The 14,974-nt window shown below is 45.2% G+C and overlaps 1 protein-coding gene across 1 annotated transcript in view; it reads left to right on the top strand.

The window, feature by feature from the left end:
• The window catches only part of RUFY1 (RUN and FYVE domain containing 1), a 372,133-nt gene that overhangs the window by 179,120 nt on the left and 178,039 nt on the right, over positions 1 to 14,974 (top strand). The window contains exon 10 of the mRNA XM_082252884.1: positions 10,274 to 10,390. Coding sequence (XP_082109010.1) covers positions 10,274 to 10,390 — 117 coding nt within the window. The remainder of the gene's footprint in view (positions 1 to 10,273; positions 10,391 to 14,974) is intronic.

The following is a 14,974-nucleotide window of genomic DNA, read 5'->3' as shown; positions in this document are numbered from 1 at the left end:
CTTCCCTACACCAGGGGGATTTCTTGGCCTTCATAGACATCAAAGATACCTACCTTCACATCCCGATATGTGCAGGAAATGAACAGTTGCTCAGTTTTGCCGTGGGAGAGTATCATTATCAGTTTGTGGCGTTACCCCTTGGTCTCCCCTCTGTTCCTTGGGTCTTCACAAAGGTGTTGGCTCTGGCCCTGGCTTTGTTACGCCAGCCGGGGATATCGGTCCTGGGTTACCTGGACAATCTGCTTCTCCGTGCAGAGTCTCCCACGGTGCTGGTGACAAACTTAGAGTTCACCATGAGAACTTTGGAGGAGTTTGGGCGGATTCTGAACCTTCAGAAGCCATCCCTGATTCCTTCCATGGGACTGGACTATCTGGACCTGACTTTGGATTCGTCCTCAGCCAGGGTGTTTCTTCCTCCGGACAAACTTCAAAAGCTTCAGACTGCGATTCAGCTATTGCTGTCCAGCAAATCGTTGTCCCTTCAGACTTGTATGAGATTTCCGGGACTGATGGTGTCGTCCTTCGAGGCGGTCCCTTTCGCTTAATTCCATACGAGGATCCTCCAGAAGGAAATTTTTATCAAATGGAACAAAGATCCAAATTCCCTGGACAACCAGATCCAGCTGAGCCAGGTGACCGGGGGGGGGTCCCTGATATGGTGGCTTCGGTCCCCGACGCTCAAGCAAGGAAAATCCTCCCCCTATATTGGACTGTGATCACCACGGATGCCAGTCTGTCCGGGACGGGAGGTGTTCTCGGCAAGCTTTCTGCTCAAGGGGTCTGGTCCCTGGAAGAATCCAGGTTACTGATCAATGTTCTGGAGCTGAGAGCGATCAGGCTTTGCCTAGTCCACTGGACGGAGTACCTTCAGGGCTGTCCAGTGCGCATTCAACCGGACAAGGTCATGGCCGTGGCTTATGTCAATCACCAAGGGGGCACCAGAAGTGTCCTTGTGGCCTTGGAGGTGGCAGGCATGCTTCGATGGGTGGAACGCTTTGTTCCAGCTCTCTCCGCTGTTCACATTCCAGGAGTGGAAAATTGGCAGGTGGACTACCTCAGTCGACAGACTTTGGATCAAGGGGAATGGTCTCTACATCCGGAGGTGTTCCAGCAGTTGTGCCTTCATTGGGACACTCCAGTAGTAGATCTGTTGGCGTCTCGGATCAACAGGAAAGTGCAGAGGTTTGTGGCCCGCTCTCTGGACCCTCTAGCAGACGCCACAGACACGCTGATGTCTCTGTGGGGTCAGTATCAGATGATGTATGCCTTTCCCCCTCTCAAGTTGCTGCCAAAACTTCTTTGCAGGATCGATGCGGAAGAGATTCTGGTCATCCTTGTGGCTCTGGACTGGATTCGCCGAGCTTCGTACACCGACATGGTCAGGCTAGTTGCAGACTTCCTTGGAAACTTCTTCTCAGGGAGGATCTACTGTCTCAAGGGCCATTCCCCCATCCTGCTTTACAGTCGCTGGCTTTGACGGCTTGGCTGTTGAAAGCCAGGTGCTGAAGGACAGGGGATTGTCTACTTCAGTGATTCCCACTTTGCTTAAAGCGAGCAAAGCGACTTCTAGAAAGATTTATCATCGTACGTGGAAGTAGTATATTGCGTGGAGTGAGTCTCTTGGGGTTCCCCCTCGCTCTTACTCGGTGGCTCGGATCTTGGCTTTCCTTCAATGGGGAGTTAATCAAAAATCGACCTTAAGTACTATCAAGGGTCAGGTTTCGGCCTTGGCAATTTTCTTCCAAAGGCCATTAGCCACCCATTCCCTGGTGCGTAACTTTATCCATGGGGGGGGGGGGGAGACAACACACTTGGCACCGCCGGTGCGACCTCCGTTGCCACCTTGGGACCTTAATTTGGTGCTGTCGGTTCTCCAGAAACCTCCCTTTGAAAATATTAAGGAGATACCCCTGCTTTCCTTATCCCAGAAGGTGGCCTTCTTGGTGGCTATTACTTCTGCGTGCAGGCTGTTGGAACTGGCGGCGTTGTACTGTTCTCCCTATCTGGTGATTCGCAGGGAGTGGACCAAAGAAAGGGCTAAATGGGTAAGTATCAGCGCTACTCTATACATCTATAAAGTGTGCTAGTGCTAATTATAAGTGTACAACTATTATTAAATAAGTTAATATCATACCATATACGATATATATTAAAAGGTGCTTAGTGATAAAACCATCTCATAAATATATGAATATATAAATCCAAACAAATATACAAAATTCATATGAATTATAAAGTGCTAAATATACATAAGTGTAAGCATATAATTTAAATCAATAATAAAGTGTCCAGTGCTCAGTGACAATATTTAAATTAATCTCCTCTTCATACAAAAGTGCTCAGTGCTTGTCTGCTGTCTTAAGCCAAAAATTGATCAAAGTGCACATTGCTCAGATGTCCGGGTGCTCCCCTCTCAGTCCCCTACTCACCGGACTGTAAGAGGAATTGAGCCTTATAAGCATAAACCAACGATCAGGATCCCAGGACCGCACCAAGTTATCAGCACCTCAGATCAGTATCTCCTTATATACAGCTCGCAGCAATCTCCGATATATATATATATATATATATATATATATATATATATATATAATCTAGGATTATAGATCCACCATAAAATTCAAATGGAGAGAGATCTCATCGTGCAGTATTACCAATTTTATTCAAACATAATTAAAATTGCACTTACAGCGAGTAACATCGTAATATGCGGTATCGGCTCCTAATACGGGGACGCCACTCTTTCCTCTGCGTTCCACCCGCTCGGACCGGAAGTGACGTAGTGCGTGAGAGAAAGGGCTACCTGCGTCTGCTGTGACTATTTCCAGATGGATCAGACAGACGGTTGTGCAGGCTTATTCAATTAAGGATCAGGTTCCACCTTTCCCTGTTAAGGCGCATTCTACTTGGCCGCTTAGTGCTTCCTGGGCCTTTCGCCATCAGGCATCTGTGGTTCAGGTTTGCAAGGCATCTACCTGGTCGCTGTTCATACCTTTACAAAGTTTTAGAAGGTGGATGTGCTGGCATCTGCAGGTGCCTCTTTTGTCCACAAAGTTTTGCAGGCTGCTGTTTAAGGGTGTTTTCAGTCTCCCTTGAGGGTGTTTAATTTTAGTTTTTGTCAGGTGGGTCTCATCTTGTTCTGATGAGCTCTATGTTGCCTGGTTGGCTGTGGTTCAGCCTTGGGGAATTATTTTCTGCTTTTCCCACCCCTCATGTTTTATGGCACTGCTTTGGGACGTCCCTACTGTTATGAAGAACAGAGACTGCGTTGTTGGTATTGTTGCCTTTGACACTGCTTTGATACAAAACTGACATCCTATAGTAGGGAGAGAGGGTATACCCCCTGGGACTGCCCATAGGCGTAGCCAGAACTTTTTTTTTCTGCATAGTGTCCTACTCCTGTAGGGGGCAGTATAACCCTACTGTTATGAAGAACAGAGACTGCGTCCCTCAATGAACTTCAGAGAAAAGGATTTTACGGTAAGACAAAAATCCAATTATTTGATCCTCTACCAACCAACAATAATGCTGGCTCCCACAGACTGGCTACTGTATGCACTCATGTGGTACACAGATTAGTCCTGTCAATTTAACTGCTTGCAAACTGTATACAGTACATATATGGTGGCAAGGCGGCTCTCCTGTGAAAAATCATGTACCTGTACGGGATTTTGCACTTCCAGGTCTGGGGCTCAATGTCTGCCGGGACCTGCCAATTGTTTGGGAGAGAATTAGTGGTGGTCTGCCTATGTAAACCAGGCAGATCGTTGTTCTGTAATAAGGGGAGGTAGTGATCCTGTGTTTCTGCTAGGAACATCTCTGTCTTACCCCCCCATTTAAGCACCTCCCCCACAGTTAGCAAGCACTCCCTAGGCATATAGTTAACCCTTCGATCACCCCTGATGTTAACCCTTTTGATCACCCCTGATGTTAACCCCTTCCATGCCAGTGTCATTATTACAGTGAAAGTGCAAATTTTTAGCACTGATCACTGTATTAGTGTCACTGGTCCCCAAAAAAGTGTCAAAAGTGTCACTTAGTGTCTGATTTGTTTGCTGCAATGTCGCAGTCCCGCTATAAGCCTCTGATCGCTACCATTACTAGTAAAAACATAAATAAAAATTCTAGAAATGTATCCCATAGTTTGAAGACCCTACAACTTTTGCACAAACCAATCAAGATACGCTTATTGGGATATATTTTTTTACAAAAAATATGTAGCAAAATTGGGCTAAATTGAATAAAAAACTCAAATTTTTTACATTTCTTTATTGGATATGTTTTATAGGAGAAAGTAAAAAATATATATATTTTTTTTCTCAAAATTGGCGGCCTTTTGTTTATAGCGCAAAAAAATAAAAACCACAGAGGTGATTAAATACCACCAAAAGAAAGCTCTATTTGTGGGGAAAAAAAGGACATAAATTATTTTTGGATACAGTGGCGCACGATCATGCAATGGTCAGTAAAGGAAAGGAATGTCGAATGAAGGAGGGTAAACCTTTCGGAGCTGAAGTGGTTAAGAAGGTGGTCCTAACAACAATTTATGTGTATAAAAAACACTTATCCACAGAAGCTCTTTCTTCCATTCAAACCTTATCATCATGGGCAAGACCAAAGAGCTGTCAAAGGACACCAGGGACAAGATTGTAGACCTGCACAAGGCTGGAATGGGCTACAAGACCATGACCAAAATTCTTGATGAGAAGGAGACAACTGTTGGAGCGATTATTCCCAAATGGAAGAAATACAAAATAACCATCAATTGCACTCGGTCTGGCGCTCCATGCTAAATTTTGCCTCCTGAGGTAAGAATAATCATGAGAAAAGTGAGCTATCAGCCCAAAACTACACGGGAGTAGCTTTTGAATGATCTCAAGGCAGTTGGAATCACAGTCCCCAAATAAAACGCAATATGTTGCCATGGATTGAAATCCTGCAGCGCCCGCAAGGTCCCCCTCAAGAAGGCATATGTACAGGCCCGTCTGAAGTTTGCCAATGAACCTCTAAATATTTCAGAGAAGGATTGGGAGAAAGTGCTTTGGTTAGATAAGACCAAAATTGAGCTCTTTAGCAATAACTCAACTCGCTATGTTTGAAAGAAGAATGTTGACTATGGCCTCAAGAACACCATCCTTACAGTTAAGTTTGGAGGTGGAACAGGCCAATTTTGCCACATTGAGGGGCTAAAGGACAGAGCCATGTATTATTTGGATGAGAACCTTCTTCCCTCAGCCAGAACATGGAAGATGGGTAATGGATGGATCTTCCAGCATTACAGTGACCCAAAAGATACCGCTTAGGCAACAAACAAGTGGCTTAAGAAGAAGCACATTAAAGCAGAGTTCCACTCATTTATGTGTTTATTAAAAGTCAGCCTCTACAAAAAGTGTAGCTGCTGACTTCTAATAAACACACACTCACCTGTCCCACGATGCAACAATGTGGCTGCCCGAAGCTTTGTTACTCTCCCTCTCTTCTCCGCGGCGCCAGCATTGCAAGTGTGGGCACCTGGCCTGTGACAGCTCGTGTGCCCACCCCCATTGGTCGTGCAATCTTCTGGGACCTGTGACATGTCCCAGAAGATTGCAAGGGGGGAGGGGGAGAGGAGAACTGTCCAGGGCAGCTTGAGCGGAAGTGGGAGCAGGTACCTGTGAAAACTAGGTACTTGCCCCCTCCCAAAAGGACATTCCAAATGTAGCATATTTGGGGGGGGGTGCTTAAAACCTAACTTCTCCTTTTGGGTGGAGCTCCATTTTAAGGTCGTGGAGTGGCCGAGCCAGTCTTCACAGACCTTAATCCTATGTAGAATTTATAGAAGCTGAAACTTCGAGTTTCCAAGCAACAGCCAAGAAACCTTAGGGATTTAGAGAAGATCTGTAAAGAAGAGTGGACCAAAATCCCTGTGTGCAAACCTGGTCACCAACTACAGGAAACCTCTAACCTCTGTGCTTGCCAGCAAGTGTTTCTCCACCAAGTACTAGGTCATGTTTTGCTTGGGGATCAAATACTTTTTTTACGCACTGAACTGCAACCCAATTGTTAACATTTGCATTGTGTTTTTTCTGAATTTTTGGTTGATATTTTGTCTCTATCATTTAAAATACACCTATGACAAAAATTATAGACCCTTAATTTCTTTGTAAGTGGGCAAACTTACAAAATCTGCAGGGGACCAAATAACTAATTTCCCCACTGTATGAAAAAAAAAAATTTATGCCATTGTCAATGTGTTGACTTTCACTTCTGTTTAATTTAAAACTAGCTTAGTGAATAAAAATATCAGTTAAAAAGAAAAAAAAAAGAAAACTGAATATTTCTGGCTTATTACAAACATTTGAATACTTATGTTCAATAAAATTATAGAAACTGTTCAAATCCATATATCTATTTATCTATCTTTATTTTACCCAAATGCTAAAATTAGGTAACATCAAAACATAGTTTGAATGAGAACTAAACTTCAGAAGGGCAAACTTTCCCTAATTGAGCTCAATGATGGAAAGGGTAAACTGGGACCAAACCCTGGGATCACTGACCACGGAGGAAAAATGGGAATGCTTTAGGAACATATTAAACAAATGCATCTCGCAGTGCATTCCTATGGGAAATAAATTTAGAAGAGACAAAGCCAAACCTGGCTGGCTAAACCGTAGCGTTAAACTTATTAGGGGGAAAAAAAATGGCCTTCAAGAAATACAAATCAGAGGGCACATTATCGGCTTTCGAGTAATAAAAGGAGACAAATAAGAAAAGTAAATACGAAATCAAAATGGCTAAAATCAACTTTGAGAGACAAATAGCAGAGGATAGTAAAAAGAACCCAAAGAAATTCTTTAAATATATCAACAGCAAAAAAACTAGGGCAGAGCATATTGCACATATAATTAACGATGATTGGAGGATGGTTACAGAGGACACTGAAAAAGCAACAGTGCTAAACGCTTTTTTTCTCCTCCGTCTTTACACAGGAAAAGGAGGGGTACACTAACCATGACTGTATGGTTAGCAGTAATTCACAGGACTTGCAGCTATGGCTAAGAGGGTGAAATCAGGGAAAGGCTGGATAAAATTAACACAAATAAATCACCAGGCCCGGATGGCGTACATCCGAGAGTACTCAAAGAACTTAGTAAGACTAGATGTAGACCACTGTTCCTGATCTTTGCTGACAGTATTATGACAGGAAATGTACCAGGGAATTGGAGGAAAGCTAACGTTATACCGATATTCAAAAAAGGGCAGAGGCATGTCCCGGGAAATTATAGGCCTGTTAGTCTGACATCGGTAGTATGTAAACTTCTGGAGGGTATGATAAGTGACTATATCATAGAGTTGGCTAAAGACAACAACATCATCAGCAGTAATCAGCACGGGTTTACAAATGGCGTTCTTGTCAAACCAATCTCTTAACGTTCTATGAGAAGGTAAGCTGTGAGCTAGATAGGGGGAGACCAGTGGATGTGGTGTACCTGGATTTCGCTAAGGCGTTTGATACAGTTCCCCACAAGCGCTTAATTTATAAAATAAGGTCTGCAGGCATCGACCGCAAGGTTTGCTCTTGAAAACGGAACTGGCTAATAGGACATGTCCAAAGGGTGGTAAAAAATAGCGCATACTCAGACTGGTCTGAGGTGGTAAGTGGGGTCCCCCAAGGCTCAGTCCTGGGACCAACCTTGTTCAGTTTATTCATAAACAGCATTGAGGACGAGATCAGTAGTTTTATATCAGTTTTTGCAGATGACACAAAATAACTGCACAGCATGAAGCCGATATCCTACAGAATGACCAGGATAAAATAACAGAGTGAGCAACGACATGGCAAATGAGGTTTAATGTGGAGAAGTCTAAGGTTTTGCTCTTGGGGACTAAAAACATAAAATCACAATACACTTTAGGGGGGGAACCTTTGGGGGAATCAAAAATGGAGAAGGATCTGGGAGTCTTGGTAGAGGATAGACTAAGCAATAGCATGTTATGTCAAGCGGCAGCCGCCAAAGCCTGCAGAATATTAGCATGCATAAAGAAAGGGATGTATTCCAGAAATAAAACTATAATCCTTCCACTTTATAAAACTCTGGTCCGACCACATCTGGAGTATTCTGTCCAGTTCTGGTTGCCAGTCCTCAGGATGGATGTGTTGGAGCTGGAGAGAGTCCAGAGAAGGGCAACTAAACTAATTAGGGGATTGGAGGACCTTAATTATGAAGAGTGTCTGCAATCGCTTGATTTATTCTCCCTGGAGAAGAGACGCCTGAGAGGGGACATGATAGCAATTTATAAATATCTCAATGGTGATCTCAGCATAGAAAAAAAGCTATTCAGTCGAAAGGATTGCATGAAGACTCAAGGGCATACAATACGATGAGAGGAGAAGCGTTTAACCACTTTACCACCGGAGGATTTTGCTGTCTTACGTCCAGGCCACTTTTTGCGATTCGGCACTGTGCGACTTTAACTGACAATTGCGCGGTCATGCAACGCCATACCTAAACGAAATTTACGTCCTTTTTTCCCACAAACAGAGCTTTCTTTTGGTGGTATTTGATCACCTGTTTTTTTTTTTTAACGAGTAATGGCGGCGATCTACGATTTTTTTTTTTTTTGCGGGACTGCGACATTGCGGCGGACAGATTGGACCCTTGACTGACATTTTTGACACTTTTGGGGGTACCAGTGACATTACTACAGTAATCAGTGCTATACATATGCACTGTTACTGTAAAAATGACACTGGCAGGGAAGGGGTTAATTTTATTAGTGATCAAGGGGTTAATGTATGCCTGGTGCTTACTGACGTGTGTGGGGGGAGGTGACTGAGTGACACAGGGACAGATCGCAGGTTCAGCTATGCTGAACCCTGCAATCTGACCCGGTCTGTCACTTAGGAGATCCGCCCGCTTTGTTTACACAAGCGGGCGGATCTCCACACTCGATTCCCCGATGATCGGGGAAGAGCGGCGGTGATCACCGCCGCTCCTCCCCTGGCCCGACTCCCGCTGTGACTGAATACAGCGGGAGCGAGCCTCCGGTGGCGCGCCGCCCACAAGGGGAGGAGTCCAGTGACGTAGGTCTACGTCGCTGGATGATAACTAACCACTTTGCCGCAGTACAGTCAATGTGACTTGTCGGCAAGTGGTTAAACCTCAGGCAACGCGGGGGGTTCTTTACTGTTAGGGCTATAAGATTGTGGAATTCTCTACCACAAGAGTTTCTGCGGGAAGTATGGTTGCTTTCAAAAGACTCTTAGACGTACATCTCAAAGATCAGAACATTCAGGGGTGTGAGAGATGATTATGGCCACACACACCTACACAGGTTGAACTGGATGGACTATTGTCTTTATTCAACCTCACCTACTATGTAACTATAAGTATGTGGTTCAACAAACTGAAGTAAAACTTGGGGTGAAGCTGTTGTTCATTTACATCCTACAAAAATTAAGATAACCATGTACACAAATACATATTCATTGCACTTAATGTTGATATTGGTGTGGTGTATTTGGCATTTGCAAATTCACTTTAAAATACATTTAAAAAATAAAAAAAAAACTCATTCCATTACATCACAGTCAGTAGGAGAAGTGCCCAATAAAACTGGTGGTTAGTGGGAAGAATGCCTCCTAAGCAGACGGCACTAAAAATGATTGGTCTCTGTTGGGGTTTCCCCAAGAAAAGAGCAGAGAAGATCTACTGGTCCCATTCCGATCACACTGGCTCTGTGCAGGTATTGTTACAACTCCGTTTTAGTTTGTTGCTGCCATAATTTTATCAAACTGAAAAAAATTTTCATATGGCTTCCTGGTAACAGTGGTTACCATAACAAAAAATGTGACCTTTTTCATTCTGTTTGTGTCAGATATATTATATGTACAGTATATATCTTTGTAATGCTTTTTTTCATTTCTCAATCACAATCCCTCAGTAGTCTTCTGTAGACTTCTGCAATCTCATTGTTCCACCTCCAAATACCAGGTCTGTCACAGGTCTCTACTCACCAACCAAAATTTTCTTTAATAAACATATATGCACCACACTCCAATATCCTCTACTTAGTAGTCTATTTAAATGAAACCATGTCACTCTCCTGAACTTCGCTCTCTGTTAAAATGTAATATTCGACACAAGAAACAAGTATGGATTGTTAAGGAATGAACAGTGTATTAGTTATCTACAAGTATCTTGGATCTTTGCAACTTATGTAACATGTGGGATTTATTTATCTTTTGCAAAGTTGATCATTTTTAACAGAAGCTTTTTATGTCTTACAGGTAAGCCTTCAAGATACAAAAGTTGAATTAGAAACGTATAAACAGTCACGCCAAGGACTGGATGAAATGTACAATGAAATTTGGAAGCAACTGAAAGTTGAAAAACAAGCCCGACTGGTAAGTGTGTGACCTAAATATCATAAAATGTTGTTAGTAACTACATTACATATAGACTAAATATTTGTAATAAAGAGAGAAAATGAGAATTGTAGCTGCTAAAGATGTTTAAGTATATTTTTTTTTTTAGATGATCACTACAGTGTTCTGAAGGCCACAATGTGCATCAGTACTTTACATCTTGTGTTATGTACTTTAGCTTATATATTAGGTGCATTAGTGTTGTTTAACTAGAGCTTGAAAGATGTTTTAAAAGCTCCAGTAGAGCTACTCGGAGATTGTCTAATGCCTAGTACACACAATAAGGTTATCGGACCAATGATCGCTTTTTTTTTTTTTTTTTCCATGCTAGTTTCTATATATTGAAAATGAAGAGGTTACTAAAGTTCACTAAAATTCTCGTACGACAGAATAAAAATTCGAAAGTAATGCAAAGTGTTGTAATGTATTTGTATTGAATTTTTGGACGAAAGCTACTGTATGCTAAACAAAAATTGTACAATCTGGTATCATACGATGAAGATTTTCCTACTTGTCCCATCAAATAATTTTGCATGAGTTGTCGTGATCAGCTCTTGAAAGCTGTGTACTAACAATCAGATTATCGTACAATCACTTGGAAAGTGGAATTTTCACACGATTTTCTGATCATGTGTAGGGGCCATTCTACAATACCATATGAAACCTAAAACTCTAGATATCTAGAGCTGCCCAATACATGGTAGAAAAAACATCCCATGTTAGCATATTTTACTACCAACTTTGCAATTTTTTTTTAAAATGGTGTAATATACTGAAATACTGTGTATATTAAAAGTATAATGATTTCTCTTTTTTTCATTGATGGACACAGCTCCTGTTTTTCTTAACTATTGGGTTATACTGCCCCTACAGGAGTAGGACACTAAGCAGAAAAAAAGTCTGACTACTCCTATGGGCAGTCCCAGGGGGTATACTCTCTCTCTCTGCTATAGGTACTCAGCATTTTTTTGCCTAGTCAGGAGTAAGGACCTAGTTCCTTGCTGGGATCTCTGGTCCTGGCATTTTTTTTCTTTTTAGATAGAAATTTTTCTCCTGGTTATTTCCTGTGAGATCTACAATCAACTGCCAGACTGGGCGACAGGCTGGATAATCTAGATCCATTGGTCACCCCAGCTAGCGTGCGCAGACCTCAGCTCCATGCTAGGTCGGCTGAGACATAGCCCCACCAGAAGGGGGCTGGTCTGCGAGTTAAACACCTTGCAAGGTCGCAGACGTTTGGGTCTTGGCCCTAGTCGCAGCATTCTTCCTGGCCGACAGCCCCCCCATTTCAATAAAGAGGAGGTTCGGTCTGGAGTGGTGCTTGCCTGGTTCCTGGTATGGTGGGTAGCTGTCCCCCCTCACCTCCTGGAGGGTTTTGGGGTGGACGTGGGCCGGCCTTGGGATGGTCAGACCCCCGGGTTCCCCTCCTTCCTGTCAGGCACCCCCCTTCATCTGTCCCCCCATCCTACCCCCCTCCACTTATGCTGGGGCTGTGTGGGTGGTATGGTCCACCTCCTGGGGTGGGGGCATAGTGCTATGCTGGAGATGGGGAGGGGGGGTGCGCCTTTGGCGACCGGACAATCGGCTGTGCTGGGGGGGGGCGGTTGTACCTGGTGGGGGCTCCTGCCAGGGCCCCCCTCCTGCCTGGGCCTGTCCTTGAGGCCTAGGGATCCCTCCTGGGGAGCCTCGTGGTGACCCTAAAGATGGAGGACCTAGCGGCATCTGCGACGGAGGCGCAGGTTCCCTTTGGCACTCACAGGCCATCAAGAGAGGCAAAGGTGTTTCCTTTCCCCACCTATTTTGACGGAATTGTCGCTAAAGACTGGGGACAACCAAAGCGTCCCCTTGGGGTCCTTAAGCGATTTACTAGGCGATACCCCTATGAGGAGTCCCTTATTAAGAAGTGAACTGTTCCACCGGTGGTGGATCCTCCGGTTTCCAGATTGAAAAAGGCAACCATGAATCCGGTTGAAGAGTCCTTAGCCTTTAAGGATGCGGCTGATAGGAAGGCGGAGGCTGTGGCCCGCAATATGTACACTCTGGCTGGTTCGGCACTGAGGCTAGTATTCACCATTGCCCTGGGCTAAGCTTTTACCCTGTGACCTGGAAGGAGAACAGCTCCCCCCTGCCTTTACTGAGCTGGTCCAGGTGCTGCAGTTCACCTATGATGCCTCTTTGGATGCGGCTCCCCTAGTGGCTCGATTCTGTTTCGGCAGTGGTCCTTCGGCGTGTCTTCTGGCTCAAATGCTGGTTTGCGGACCAGACTTCTAAAAAGGCCTTGACTGCTCTCCCCTTTCAAGGAGATCGCTCTTGTTCCCCGGCAAGGTTCTTTCCTTCCAACTTGCGCCTGTCCTTATGAAGCTTGCCGGGTCTGTTTGGGGTGGTACAATATTACTTCCAGGGGTGATTGTCCTGGTTCCGACTCCGGAACATTTCCAGGGTTTTTACTCAAACCTGTTTACAGTCCCCAGGAAGGAAGGCAAGGTGCGTCCAATCCTGGACCTCAACTGCGTGCGGGTGCAGAATGGAGTCCATTCGCACGATGGTGGTATCCCTGCATCAGGGGTATTTTCTTGCCTCCATCGACATCAAGGATGCTTACCTTCATATTCCAATATGTGACGGTCACCAGCACTTCCTCCGCTTTGCCGTGGGAGAAGAGCATTATCAGTTTGTGTCATTACCCTTTGGTCTCGCCTCTGCTCCAAGTGTTAGCCCCGGTGCTGGCATTGTTACGCCAATGGGGGATCGCCATACTGGGGTACTTGGACAACCTCCTTCTGCGAGCGGCGTCTCCTATTGCTTTCGTGGAAAACCTGGAAATCACCATACGAACTCTGAGGGAGTTTGGCTGGATTTTGAATTTCCAGAAGTCTGCTCTGGTTCCATCCACAAAGCTGGACTATCTGGGTCTGACTCTTGACTCAGCCAAAGTGCTCCTTCCTCTGGACAAACTCCAGAATCTGCAGTCTGTAATTTGTCTCCTGCTGTCCAGCAGATGGTTATCCCTCCAGACTTGCATGTGGGTGCTGGGCCTAATGATGTCTAACTTCAAGGCGGTTCCATTTGTACAGTTCCACACGAGGTCCCTGCAAAGGGAGATTCTGGCCTAATAGGACAAGACTCCACAGTCTCTGGACACTCAGATCCAGCTTAGCCGGGAAACGAGGAAGTCCCTAATATAGTGGCTTTGTGCTTCGGCTGGGAAAATCCTTCCTCCCCTTGTATTGGACAGTGGTCACCATGGATGCCAGCCTGTCCGGCTGGGGAGACGTTCTCGGCAAAAATTTTGTGCTGGGGCTCTGGATACTGGAAGAGTTCAGACTACCGATCAATGTCTTGGAACTCCGAGCAATCAGACTGTGCCTGGACCAATGGACGGATTGCCTTCAGGGATGTCCAGTGTGCATTCAATCGGACAATGCCACAGTCGTGGCTTATGTTAATCACCAGGGGGGTACAAAAAGTTTTCTGGCGGCTCTAGAGGTGTCCGGCATTCTAAGGTGGGTAGAATGGTTGGTTCGTTCCAGCCCTCTCCGCTGTACAAATTCCCGGGGGTGGAAATTACTCAGTTGGCAGATGTTGGCTCAAGGGGAGTGGTCACTTCATCTGGAGGTGTTTCATCAGTTGTGTCTCTGGTGGGGCATCCCCGAGGTGGATCTGTTGGCGTCTTGGCTCAACAGAAAGATGCAGAGGTTTGTGGCTTGGTTACGGGATCCTGTGGCGGACGCCACAGACGCGTTGGAGGCCCCATGGGGTCAGTATCGACTGGTTTATGCCTTCCCTCCTTCCCAGCTTCTGCCACGATTTCTACTCAGGATCAAGGCAGAGGGGATTCCGGTCATCTTAGTGGCTCTGGACTGGCCTCGCCGGGCTTGGTATGCTGATCTGGTGCGGCTGGGTGCCAACGTTCCTTGGATGCTTCCTCTCAGGGAGCATCTGCTGTCCCAAGGGTCAATCTTCCATCCTGCTTTACAGTTGCTGGCTTTGATGGCTTGGCTGTTGAACGCCAGGTGCTGATGGATAGAGGTTTGTCTGAGTCTGTGATTCCAACGCTGTTAAAAGCTAGGAAATCTACTTCTAGGAAGATCTACCATCATACGTGGAAGTTGTACATTGCGTGGTGTGAGTCTCTTGGGGTTCATCCTCGCATTATCTCGGTGGCTCAGATCTTGACCTTCCTTTTAACGACGGGGGCTTGAGCAGAAACTGGCCTTGGGTACTATCAAGGGTCAGGTGTCGGCCTTAGCGGTCTTTCAAAGGGCTTTGTCCACATACTCCCTGGTGCGTACCTTTCTTCAGGAAATTAGGCACTTGGTCCCACCAGTACGGTCTCTGTTGCCCCCTAGGGACCTCAATTTAGTGCTCTCAGTCCTCCAGAAGACTCCTGTTGAGAATCTTCGGGAAATTCCCCTGCTTACGCTGCCCCAGTAGGTGACCTTCCTGCTGGCTATCACCTCTGCGTGCAGGGTATCGGAATTGGCAGCATTATCCTGTCGTTTACCTTACTTGGTGGTTCACAGAGATAAGGTGGTTATTCGTCCTTGTCCGTTGTTCCTTCCA

Source organism: Pelophylax lessonae (genome assembly GCF_965119305.1).
Source record: "Pelophylax lessonae genome assembly, chromosome: 4".
Classification (NCBI taxonomy): domain Eukaryota; kingdom Metazoa; phylum Chordata; class Amphibia; order Anura; family Ranidae; genus Pelophylax; species Pelophylax lessonae.
This window is presented reverse-complemented; position numbering and strand designations above follow the sequence as displayed.